General features: G+C 48.6%; 2 protein-coding genes across 2 annotated transcripts; both read left to right on the forward strand.

Annotated features, from left to right (window-relative positions):
* Positions 1–6,304: 6,304 nt before the first annotated feature.
* Positions 6,305–7,996, forward strand: N7458_003427 (URC4/urg3 family protein; the record flags this gene model as incomplete). Its single annotated transcript, XM_056906810.1, has 4 exons — positions 6,305–6,640; positions 6,709–7,198; positions 7,258–7,853; positions 7,913–7,996. 4 exons carry the CDS (start codon positions 6,305–6,307, stop codon positions 7,994–7,996), a joined length of 1,506 nt encoding a protein of 501 aa, XP_056770917.1.
* Positions 7,997–8,956: 960 nt separating this feature from the next.
* N7458_003428 (Rag GTPase GTR1) lies at positions 8,957–10,053 on the forward strand (the record flags this gene model as incomplete). The annotated part of the gene is made up of 2 exons (XM_056906811.1): positions 8,957–9,150; positions 9,231–10,053. 2 exons carry the CDS (start codon positions 8,957–8,959, stop codon positions 10,051–10,053), a joined length of 1,017 nt encoding a protein of 338 aa, XP_056770918.1.
* Positions 10,054–12,959: the final 2,906 nt, after the last annotated feature.

Genomic DNA, 12,959 nt, shown 5'->3' on the forward strand with positions numbered 1-12,959 from the left:
CAGGCTAATCCTGTGCTTGGCCTGCATTGTCGAAGATTGAATTCAAACATACCCGACAATGGAAACATGGAAGGGGCAGGCCAAGGCTGCGGGCTAGCTGAGCAATTCCCAGCCTTTTTGCCCAGTATCAAAAAGCTTTACATTCGTGGAGGCTTTGGTAAGGACGGTAACAAACCAGCTTGGACGTTTCTGAGGGCGTGTGTACGCCATATGCGTCAGCTTGAAGATGTGAATTTACAACGTATAGCCATTGAAGGCCTTGAAGTGGCCGATTTTCTTGAAGTGTTTCAAGCCTCCTCGCTGAAAAGATTGCGGGTTGGTGGGTTTGCCAGGTCAAATTGCCAGTTTGAAACTTTGAAGGTAGGTCGTGACGATGGCCTTGCCCAATTAGTGTCATCTAATAAGCCCAATAAATAGATCCAGAAAATCTCAAGTCTTAAGATCATGGAAATTGAAGACTACTCTGATGGTGCTGAGACATTGAGAATACTGCTCAGCTGGCCAGAGGCTCTTTCCTCGTTCCGGCTACTTGGAAGCTACTACGGAAATGGCCTATACATAGATCTCCCAATGTTGAAAAGCATGCTTCTTCCGCATAAAGAGAGTCTAGTGAGCCTCGACATTGCGCATCTTCCTCGCGAGAGCCAGGCGAAGCTTTGCAACTTCTCCGAATTCTCCGCTTTGGAAAAGTTATCTCTATCACGATGGCAACTTGGGGACTCCAAGCAGAAATTACCAGATTCTCCGGAGATATTCAAGAACTGTCTTTCGCCACCACGCTTGAGAAAATTTACATGGACTTTTGCTGTCGTCAGCCAGGCATGGCTACAATGGGATGACTTTGGACATGAAGAGGAATCGTGGCTTCGAAAACTTGCACAAGAAGCGATTGCAAGGAAATCTTTGCTCCGAAAAATTCGAATATTTTTTAACCCGCTGAGTCCTGGCCCTCTGGAGCAGTATCGTGAATATCCGTGGGACCGAATGGATGTCTTGAATAAGGAGTTTCAGCCTCAAGGTATAGTGGTCACCTATATCACACCGACAACCAAAAGGGACAATTGGGAATGGGCTTGTAATATGGATGCTATGCGCAGGTACGAACGGATAAGGTCAATGGAGTAGCATTCAACGAAGCAGCCAAGCATCAGGGAGAATAACGAAGAAAAAGAAGTAAACCTATATCAGCGGAAAATATACAACTGAGAGAATTGCTACAACACCCCAAAATTGCTATTTAGACACCCTTACCACAAAATTCAGCTAATGTAGTAACTGTTTTACAATCTTCTAAGCCCCCCCCCTCTCCCTTCTAGCAGCGAAAGTACAGTAGTAGCAAAATTCGTGGCGAGAACATAGGAGTAAACGTGATCGGCGTAGGCTTAACTAGCCGGTAGGCTTATTAAGTTAGTGTAGGCAGGCGTAAGCTTCGGCATAGCGTATATGGTAGGTAGCTACAGTCGTTAAAGAGCGGTTAGGAGTATTAGAAGATAATAAAACAATCACAGCGCTTAGTTAGGTTTGGAAATAGGGGTGTCAAGATAGCAATTCTGGGGTGCTGAAATAGCAATTCTCACAAATGAGATGACGTGATTAATTCGTTCGAGGCTTGGATTCGAGTGAACTCGAAGGTGCCTATATTGCCATGATCTTAATTGAGATACTTGAATCCATTCTTGTGTGGTACTAGTTACTATGTGTCAATTAAGTTTCTCCTTACCCCTGATATCAAGCTTTTTAAGTCCAACCTTAGGGTTCTTTTGTTAAAGGTGGAATTCTCATATGGCATGTGGTCACCTATCAATAGGTTATCATTCTCGTATTCGAGGTCGAATAAGCCGAAGGGCTTCATCACGATCGCATACAGCAGCCTATCCCGTTATCCCTTAGCCTTTCTATCCAGCAATTGAGCCAAACCAGTAATTCGTGGCGTAGAGTATACGGAGCTGTACACTGCCCCAGAATATGGGGTATAGAGATCTGATCCCGACAGGCATCTACTAGAGATACTCTCTCTAGTCTAGCGCGCGTACCAGACACAAGTTCAAGATGGCCAATAGGCCAATATGCAGAATAGCGCAAATCTTCCTCGCCGGTAACCATGGTACACAGCATCGATCGGGGCGGCAAGCGCAACACTTGGCAATGTCTTTAAACAATTGTCGCCAAAGCTTACCAGTAAGCGGTCGTTAAGGACGCCAGTTAGGGCAACCAGTGTGCCGCTCGCGAAAATTCCGAGGGAATAAGGTTGGTAATAAGCCGCTTCTCGGCACCCCTAGACTCCCATAGGATGATGTTAGTGGTTCCAACAACTCACGAGGCGAGGAGGATTAACGATGGGCGAGATCCCATCGAGAATACGAGGGCCGGACACAAATAGTATGGATGCTTTCCATGGAAGAATGATCATTGAGTGGAGTTGCCGTGGCGGTTGTCCCCGTCGCGATGTTTGGGTCCAACGAACCGTGCGGTCTCGCCGGCAAATAGGAACAGAGTGCATTGCCCGCAGTGACTTTGGACCTCGTAAACAAACATTCCAAATCCTTCATTTGGTTTGCTCCATTGATTTTCGCGTCATAATCATATGCAGTAGCCCAGATGCTCTTAATCTGACGTAGTATGTACCATAAAGATAGCAGGCCGAGACGTTAGCTGATGGGTCTGTGGCTGGCAAAAGTGCAGCCACGAGCCGTGGTGTCCAGGACAATAGGTTTGACGGTGAGAGAGCTGTCACTACACTCTGCCGCGTTGATTCCTCTTGGGATATCCGAATTGGTTAATTAGTTGGCATTGGGAGGAAGCCAATCTGACCCTCACTACACAAGCCTGTCTTGTCCCAACGGTTCTCAATTTGGGACATCAGGTATAGAATCATCATATGAAGACTTTCCTGCTCTGACAAGGCATCTTCAAGTCATATTTGAATACCGTGCTCTATCAACTCAATACTGAAAATGCTGACCATTTCAAGCACAATAGAGGATAATGCTTGCATGGCTGTGAAGCGGGACGAAAGAGAAAAAAAAAAAAAACCTAGTTCTCCGCTTTGGAAGACGATAGCGGATTGTTCGGGGAGAGGAGCCGCGCGGTAACGAATGGGAAAACTGATTTTTACCTGGTGGACCACTCGAACTTGTGGCGCTGCCGACATTGTTACCCCTGGCTAAGTAGCGAGGGACGGACCCTCTTCTTGCGCGAGCTTGGGCCGGGATAATTATTAGACTCCATACTAGCCAACAGTCAAAAAAAAACAAGTCATATTCTCGAAGGGAACGGGCGTGTCTAAACACTGTCAATTCCAGCCAAGACTCGAAACTAAACATCTAACACTCTTAGCCGCACCCCCGGGACTTCCTAGGTGGAAATGACAGGTTCAACATCCCTGAAGGTTAACGGGGGTTAACGTGAAACGTGAAACCTCCGACCCAACAGCGTGGCCAGGCCCGTGCTTCCCGCCTTAGTTGCATTGCTCGCGATGTTCCTGCAGTGCGAATGGACGGGGAGAGTGCGATGTGGGCGTGTGTCCGCAACGGCGGAGATTAGACTGACCCTCCTTATGTCGGGTATGCTATCATGGAATTTTTCAGTGGACCTTTCCTTTTCTCGAATAGTCGTGCCTTGGATTATTCTGTTGTTCAGGAACAATGTGCATGCTGATCGCTGGCAGAGACAAGCGACAGCTCGATTGATTTCGGCCAATTTTCTCGCACTGTCCACTATTCTAACGAGCCTTGTCGGAAGCCGAACGCGCGATCTAGACCCAGTTAATTTATTGCATAACAAGCCAGCTCAGGACTGGAAGACCCTCCGGTAAATCTACGCGCGATATGATCGCGATAGCTCACGTAGCGCTCTAGTTGCAGCGGTACTTTACTTTGCTACGGTATGAAACATCCAGGGCGTCGCCAGGTCGATAGTGGGCTAGGAATGAATTGCTCACGAATAACACAATAGTTCACGCACAGAATAGGAAGTTCGCAGGACGCGCGAATTGACGCCCGTTCCTTGCAGTAGTGTTGCATCACCGATGCTAGTGCTGACTCCGGGATACCTCCGCCACAACAGGGTGAGCACGGTGCACATCAGATCGGACAATTGCCCTGTTTTCTAACCGTACTCTACGTCAAATCCCGGCATATGCTGATAAATGTTGGTATCTTGGTGTTCTAGATCATAAGAACATCCAACATAGCTGAAGTTGATTGTCTTGCACATTACTATACCCCGGCCTCCATATTGGCATACATACTCCTGACAAAGTTTTCCGCTAGTTGAACTACACGTGGTAGTCTGTATTCCACTACAGGCAGCAGGAGGCGTTGGGAACTTGGGGGAGATAATCCGCTTAGGCTTGGTCTTAATACACTACGGAGAAGGACGTGCGTACATTGTAGATGGTAGCTTTAAGCATGTAGCCAGTCAACGGAGGACGAATCCCCCGTCTTGCATGCAGATGCATGTGAATCTGGTGAAATCCCACAAGTCAGAAGGATTCTATTGTTTTGCCGGCGTGAACATGGACTTAGCCCTCCCGCGTGAACCATAATCAGAAACCTGACCGTCCGATTTCCCTGGTTCGGCGCGGGGCGCGTGTCGCCACGATCTAGATCCATTGGAGCCGACGAACGTGGGCTGATGCGAATCGATATTCATCATTACAGATTAAATAATGCTAATAGGACAGTATTGTCAGTTATCTCTAAGCGCCTTGCAGTCGGCTTCTAGACAATCCAGAGGTACCAGTCCTAGGATGCCCTTTGTTCTATCATCTAGCTAAGAATACTAATAATCCTTAAAAACGCTGGTTATAGACAGAAACTTATCGAGGATCGCGGGGTGTCGGATCGTGCATCGAGGCTTCCCCCGGCATCTAGTTCTCCGTAATAGTGTAGTATTCTACTAGGGACTAGAGTACGTCCCGGAAAGAGGTCGTGGTCCTGGCTATCGGCGAAGAAGGGGGGGAGGAGGGGGACGAGGAGGGGGAGGAGGAGGAGGGGGAGACCCCTTTTCGGGGAAGGCCTGATCGATATCTGCGCGATCTGACTGTATACACGTACTCTGCTTCCGTTCTATCCCCTTCCTTTTCGTTTCTACTCTAGCGGGACTAGTCGGTTAGCAAGTTCTGGTTTAGACCTCGTCTCCCTCTGTGATTATTGATTCAGTGTTGAAAGCTTTTGCGTATGCCCTACACCTTTCGTCATAGCTAGTTCCTGAACAATTAAGCTCTTCGAATAACGGAATTGGAAGAAACTTCAGGACTGAACCTCTATAGCCCCCCAAAAAATAAATAAAAATCCAAAAGGTAAATCACAGAAAAAGCAGACTTCTTGGTGCCTTCCGCGGAAGTCTTTCCAGGGTTTTGTAAACCGTAAATCCACCTTCTAAAGCAGCCAGGAGGTAACCTACTCCAGTTAACTCCAGGGTCAGTACCCGGTACTTTCGGCCCTGGTAGATTTATCGATGATGCTCCTTAGCTGTATGTACCAGGTACTTTGGGACTTTAGCTTGATGTTCCCCCCTCCGTACTCGCTGTTCCCCCCACTTCCGAGGGTCGCAATTCTGTGCCTCGCTGCTAACCTTTTTTTTGACTTGTTGAACTTTTCTTCCAGGGGTATTGAACTCGTGTCCATTCATCCATTCATTATAGTTGCCCCTTATACCCGACTATTCTGCTTTATTCATCAGTCAATGCGTAGCACTGCTCTTAAAATCATGATCCTCCGCTATATTGACCATAGCTCAACGGCTCCGCCTTGGTCATACTAAAATTATTCATTCTCGCCCTCGTTCTCCCCCCCCCCAACTTAATGAAGGCTGGACGGGGCGAACGAGCTAAGAGACTAGAGGATCCCTAAACCGTGGAGATTGTCAAGAAAAAGTCCGGCCACCGACCGCCCCGCCCGAGTATTTCGGAGCTTGGGAGAAAAAAATTACTGCACTATTTATTTGATTATTTTATCCCAGATTTATTATTGTTTGATTATTTTGATTATTATTTTTATTCGTATGATCTCAATCCCATTATACCCAGGCACCATCTCCAGAGCTCGAAAAACAAGACAACATTTCCAACTCCCAACACACTTCTAGTTCAACCAACGGCGACAAAACCCCCGCCAACGATACCGAATGCTGCCAGTCGATCCAACTACTCCTCGTCTCCTTGTCATCATTACCGTGTCTCCACTTTGAAATCCCGGGTCGTAGGGGGGTAAAGAATCCAAACGCAAGATAATCGAAGGCTCAAGACAAACGGACAGCGCATTACGGACTACAAACGACGAGTACCAAATTCTCTGTCGCCATGGGCATCTTCAAGCGCAATTCCAAAAACTCGGTCCAGAGCGACAGGGACGAGCAGGAGTCATTCGTCTCTGCTAACAGCGCCCGAACCTCCAACACTTCTCTCCGATCTCCTGGTTACAAGGGCAGTGGCCCGCCGGTCTCCATTCCAGAAATGCCCACTGCGAAACCGCCCGACCCAGCATTGGACCCCGCCGCCTATCTCCGCAGCATTCACGCCGTGCGCCAGCGCGCTCAGATTGTCCTCAAGGCAGCCAAACGCAACAAGTTGAACCATTTCGATGTCGATATGAGCAAATTCAAGGCGACGGCTCAATATGTTGTGTCTATTATCAAGGTAAAAAATTGACTCGCCAAGATATCGCAGTATCCGTTCGCGCACGTGACTAATTCGGGCCCTCACAGCGAGACTATGCTCCGGACTATCAGAATATCCCTCCACACGGCCGCTGGCAACACTTTGACGTCGGTGGTAGACCACGCATTAACCAACTGCTCCAGTCTTGGCCTAGTAGCATTGACCCGCAGGAACGAACTCGCCGTCTGATCGACCTGTTCGTGGTCTCGGTGCTACTCGATGCCGGCGCCGGCGCCAAATGGTCGTATAAGTCCAAGGAGTCTGGCAGGGTGTATTCGCGTAGCGAGGGTCTGGCAGTCTGCAGTCTGGAGATGTTCAAGTCTGGTCTTTTCAGCAGCGACCCTACGGAACCTTGCCAAGTCGATGGAGCCGGCCTCAAGAAGGTTACCGTCGAGAAGCTGGCAAAGGGGATGCAGCACTCAGACCAGAACCCGCTGGCCGGTATTGAGGGGCGGGCTGGGCTATTAGTGCGCTTGTCGGAGGCGCTGAACAATCAGGACTTTTTCGGCGTGGATGCACGACCTGGAAACATGCTAGGTAGGAGGAAATTGGTCCCCTTATATTCCATTTTACGTTCTAATTTCGTTTTTGAACAGATTACTTGCTAGGACACCCATCGACACTCGCTTCTTCTGTGCCTATTGTCCCTATCACGACGCTGTGGACCGTACTAATGGATGGCTTTTCCTCTATCTGGCCCCCCTCGCGCACACAGATTGACGGCGTGGCCATTGGCGATGCTTGGCAGTGCTCAATCCTTCCGATATCCCCACCTGCACCGGCATGGGAGAGCATCATCCCATTCCACAAGCTCACGCAATGGCTTTGCTACTCGATTATGGTACCTATGTCGAAGTTGATGGCAATCCACTTCGCCGGCACTGACCTCTTGACCGGTCTGCCAGAGTATCGTAATGGTGGTCTTCTGATCGACATGGGCCTTTTGAGTCTCAAGGAAGCTGATATGGAGCGTGGCCTCCAATCATTCAGGGAGAATGCGCAAATCAAAGGCCAGCCCAATATGGAGGTTGTGCCTTTGTTCTCGACAGATGACGATGTCATTGTGGAGTGGAGGTCTGCCACTGTCGGCTTTTTGGATGAGTTGCTGGACGAGGTTAACACTCAGCTGGGACTCACGGGAGCAGAGGAACAACTCACTCTGGCGCAGATGCTAGAGGCCGGAACGTGGAAGGTTTGTCATACAGATGCACTAACTAATATCTTTGGAATATTGCTAATATATTTTCATAGGGTGGTCGTGAAATCGCCGAAGTCTCCAGGCCAAACACCAAAGAGCCGCCAATTATGATCCGCTCCGATGGCACAGTCTTCTAATGCCCTACACCTATGAGTTAATGGATGATTGGATACCTCGCAGAGCACCAATCCTAACTTTTGCTTCTCTTCTTGCTGGATATGGGTGCTCTGTCTTGAACTTTATGAACTGTTGATGACCTTTCCTTTCCTTTCTTTTTTTTTTTCGCTTTATTTCATTCTTCTTGATAACTCTTCTTTTACGAATGGCCTCCTCGTTGCTTGCGTGTGTTTCTAACCTCTCAGCTTTTGGGAGGGTTTCTCTATCATTATATTTCTTTTTCCGATCGAGGCCTTTCATGCATATTGCTGTTGTTCAGCAGACCGTGGTTGTGTTTCTTTTTCGGATACCACCCTTTGTTTCTTTTTTACTCCTTCTTCACTTCTTGCACTTGCTTTCAACAGCTATGTTTATTTCTCTTGCATATATTCCCTAGCTGGCCTTTCCCCTGAGAATCCTGTTTTAGGATTATTGGCAACATTGGAAATGCATCCTCCTTCGTAACCTGTCACACTGTCTTACCAATGTCGTCATTCCGGTACCTCGGTTATGTGACCTATCCGCTATTGTCGCGGGAGTAAAGGTACATGAATAATCCGAGTCCTCGAGGGAAAACTGGATCAATACGTTTTTAGTAATTTCCGGTGCATTTGAAACCAAAAATTTAAGGTTCCCCGACCCCCTCGAAGCTCCCCTTTCCCCATCACGTCAGGTCATGTGACCATTCACCGGGGCGAGGTTGATCCGCTCACTCCGCATTCGAAGGCTGGAGCTACAACTACCTTCCTCTCGCCAGTCACCCCCAATTCCTCGGAAAAGACCCGGCCATGCGCTATTCTTACTGAGAACACCATACAGGCTGACCCAGACCTCCCTCAGCTTTATCGCCCGCTTGAGTCGTCTCTCATAAGCACCCGGGCCCACCCCCGCTCTTGCGGGGCAATCATCCGAGCTCAGCGCCAAACCAGCAGATCGCCAGCATGGATGCTCGCAAGAAGAAGAGAAAGGTGTTGCTCATGGGCAAGAGTGGCTCGGGAAAGTCGTCCATGCGCTCGATTATTTTCAGCAACTACGTCGCCAAAGATGTGCGCCGACTCGGTGCGACGATTGATGTCGAGCATAGCCATGTCAAGTTCATGGGCAACCTAACGCTGAACTTGTGGGACTGCGGAGGGTGAGTTGTCGTGTCGCATACCGAGGATAGCATCAGAAAACATCTCAGCTAACCGAGGATAATCTCTTATCGCGCTCCAGACAAGATGCCTTCATGGAAACCTATTTAGCCTCCCAACGCGGCAACATCTTCTCCGACGTTGCCGTCCTTATCTACGTCTTCGATATTGAATCGCGCGAAGTGGACCGTGACCTGGACACCTATAACGCAATCATCGAAGCACTACGCGAGTTCAGCCCAAATGCCTACGTCTTCTGCCTCGTCCACAAGATGGACCTGATCCAGGCCGAGCATCGCCAGCGCATCTACGAAGAACGCTCAGCATTGATCCGTTCCCGATCCGAACACTTCCGCGTCGATACCTTTGGCAGCAGTATTTGGGACCAGTCGCTTTACAAGGCCTGGGCGGGCATCGTACATAAGCTCATCCCCAATCTGACCGTGATTGAACGGTTCCTCAGCGCCTTTGCAAAGAAGATCGATGCTGAGGAGGTGATCCTCTTCGAGCGCTCAACTTTCCTCACTGTAACCTCCGTTTCCTCCGAAATAGGCGACCTCAACCCTATCTACGATCGCCATGAGCGCCTCTCCAATATCATGAAGGCATTCAAGCACTGTGCCGCTCGGAATACTCTCACCACACCCGCCTCAGCCGGCTTCGTCGTCATGCACACCAAAACTCCCCAATTCAACATCTTCCTCGGTCGCTTCACCGACAACACCTACATCTTCCTGGTCGTTCCGCCCGGAGAGGCAGCGTACAACTGTGCCGTGTTGAATACCATGCTCGCCCGTGAGGGCTTTTCAAAAGCAGCCGCCTCCGGTCGATCAGATGGTTTCCCTCTACCACCACCAGAAACACCCGAGGATCCGGTAACGAATGGGGTGGCTGTTCACGGTTGAGCCATGGTGGTGGCTACTTGAGCTTGTTGGTTTGTAGCGTTCTGTTGTGTCATGTATAGCCGGCATATTCTGAGGCCCTTTTTGTGATACTCTTTTTTTGGTTGGCAGAAAAGTCGAGGTTTATTTTTACGGGCGCTGATACCTGTGATACGGCGTTGCGGTATGAACAATGCATGATTTGCTATTTTGTCGTTTTTGCTTGGTTAGATCGTGGCAGCTTTGATTTTTGCATTGTGTGCCAGTCTCGTTTTTTGTCTCTTCTTAGATCGAGGTGGGAATAAATCATCTTCCAGCCGAGGTTGACAATGATATACTTGCCGAGACTGTGTTACCTATGCAGGTGGAACATTGTTCTCGCAACATACATGTAAGCTGGCTAGCTCCCTTCATACAGGTCAGAAACAGCGAGGACTCCCGTAATCATTGGATCAGTTTCATTGAAACGTTGTAGACACATTATTCCAGGTTATAGATACCTGCTTATGTACTCGCTTTGTTTCTCTACAAGCCATACTGAGGTGTGTGCTGTGTTTGCCTTTTGACAATCTAGGCCATCTATAAAACAGCCCCCATCCTTGCAAAACATCAGCTTTCTTTCTAGTTTCTGTCTGCTCCGACTGTATACGATTACCAGAACGGCCCTCTGCAGGCCCCAACTTCACATAATCCATTTCCACTCCTATATATCCTATGCCGTTATCTAGTCGACGTGAAGAAGACTTGCCATGTCTGCCCTTGGCTCATCCACAGACTCTGTCCACCACAATCAGTGGATTTCTCGGTCCGTCGATCGACCCGAAGGGCGGACTCGAAACTGATACAAAATTAGACTTGTTGGCTAAGTAGGGAGAACAGCTTGAGGGTATTCTAGGGCCAAGTTCTCCTTTCACGCCCGGCCGTATGATGGCAACCATTGTCATGAGTGATCTGTCTTTGAACAGCTAGTTATATACTGCCTTGATGGCACTTCCTTTAAGCCTCGGTGGGGTCCCGGGACAGAGGTTGCTTCTCATTGCCATGTCTCTTCATTCTATCCCGAGAGAAAATTCACACTGATGAACACTACGAGTGTTACACATGTGCCTGAGGCAAAAATACCAATATGTGTCTGCAGAAGGCGTATTCTGGTTGATTTGCCTAGTGGTGCAGGATAAGATTCTTCGCCAAATCTATCGATGAGCTGAAGAGAACACAGTTTCCGTGGTACACGGCATTTGATATTATATAGCAAACATGGGCATCAAATCATGCCCACGCAGCTAAGCAGGAAACAGGCATCTTCATTGCTTCTTCATGGCTGATCAATTCCATCGAAGTTCCCAACAAAAAGGGAGTATATAGATGAACGAAGAGGGGAACGCTAGCTCTTAAAAATATCTCTTCGGCACTCTCGCTTGGTCATGCATGGTTTATGTCAGAACGCTTCAGAGCGAGCTACGTACCTGAATGAAGAGCTTCCCTGGACTTTTACGAAGAGCTCAACAAATACTTCGCGCAGTACGACGACACCAAAAATGTGGCTCCATATGCCTCTGTAGTCAACCAAAGCGGCATCGGAAAATCACAGACGGTTCAATCCCTCGCTATACGGCACGGGCTATACGTCTCTCACACGAGTTTCGCTTCCGCCTGGGCCTTTCCTTCACCGAAGGTCGGCACAGATTGTGCTCAGGTCTAGGCGTCTGTAACCTAGCAGACGACCTTCCACATCCTTGTGGCTATCGCGTCTATGAAGGGTTGGCATTTTCACCATGTGGATATTGCGACTGCTTTCTTACCTGTAGATATCAATGACTTGATCTACGTGGATTTGCCAGAACCGTATGGCCTCTTCTGGCGGAGATTCCCTTGGCTTGGGAATTGAAATGCATTCTAGACTCGGCATAAGTTATGGGCGTCTTGAAGAGCCAATTTATTGGTATTTCGGGGAATTATTGGACATTACAACTCCATCCCCCGGCAGTTTCATGCCAAATACTGCCTTTTTGTGAAGCAAGAGTTATACATGCTTGTTGATGTGGATTACTTGCTCATTCTCTCGCCCTCTCTGAATCGATTGACGGCTCCAAGACTCTTCTTAAGAAGCACTTCGACATCATGGACAAATATGAAGCCACCATTTTTCTTGACATTCTGATCATTAGCTGGGGTTGCGATATTACCTTCCAGGTTTCTCAGCAGTGTTACATCAGAAGTTAACTCGATCGACGCTACCAGGTAACATCACGAAAGGAACGAGCATTATAAAACAACAGAGAGAAAACGCGGCGGCCCACGAGTTCGTTAGTCTGCTCGCCTTTGAAGCAAGCCACGGCCATATCAGGTCGTCGGATGTCGCGTTTTACCTGACGATCTGCTTGCCTGTATCACCCCCCGTTCATCCTCATCATGTGGAATATTTTTCTCCTTGTACTCTTCATGACATGCGATGGAGATTTCCAGGGCAGCGCCCGCCGTCTGCTGATTACTTCGAGGCCTATTTAGTCCTCGCTCTTCTTCCCTCTTCTTTCTTAGAGAGTTCTCACGATAGTTCGCAGTCGATCGATTGTCCCTTTTCCAGCTTCCTTGTGTAGTGGGACCGATTGCCCCATCAACTTGGCCACTCTTCGTTATTTGCCGCATTTCGCTCACGAGGGTGGCCGAACCGAAACGGGCCTTTTCTCGGGCCAGAATCCGGGAGATGACCCTATCACCCTTTATATTACCCGGGACAGGTCCTAGAAGCCATTGGACAAATCTTTGCTGAAGAAAACATCTGCGACTTTATTTCAGATCCTTCTCTTGTGAACTGCCTGCCAGCATTAGAGGGAGGTAAATATCACTATTTCATCGCCTCGTTATGTCTTCAAGCCGGAGACGGCTTCGTCTCCTGGATTGCAGCAAGGATGGCCTGAGGGAATTCCCAA

The sequence above is a fragment of the Penicillium daleae genome (genome assembly GCF_028827525.1).
Source record: "Penicillium daleae strain IBT 16125 chromosome Unknown utg000002l_segment0_segment0, whole genome shotgun sequence".
NCBI classification, from domain to species: Eukaryota; Fungi; Ascomycota; class Eurotiomycetes; order Eurotiales; family Aspergillaceae; genus Penicillium; species Penicillium daleae.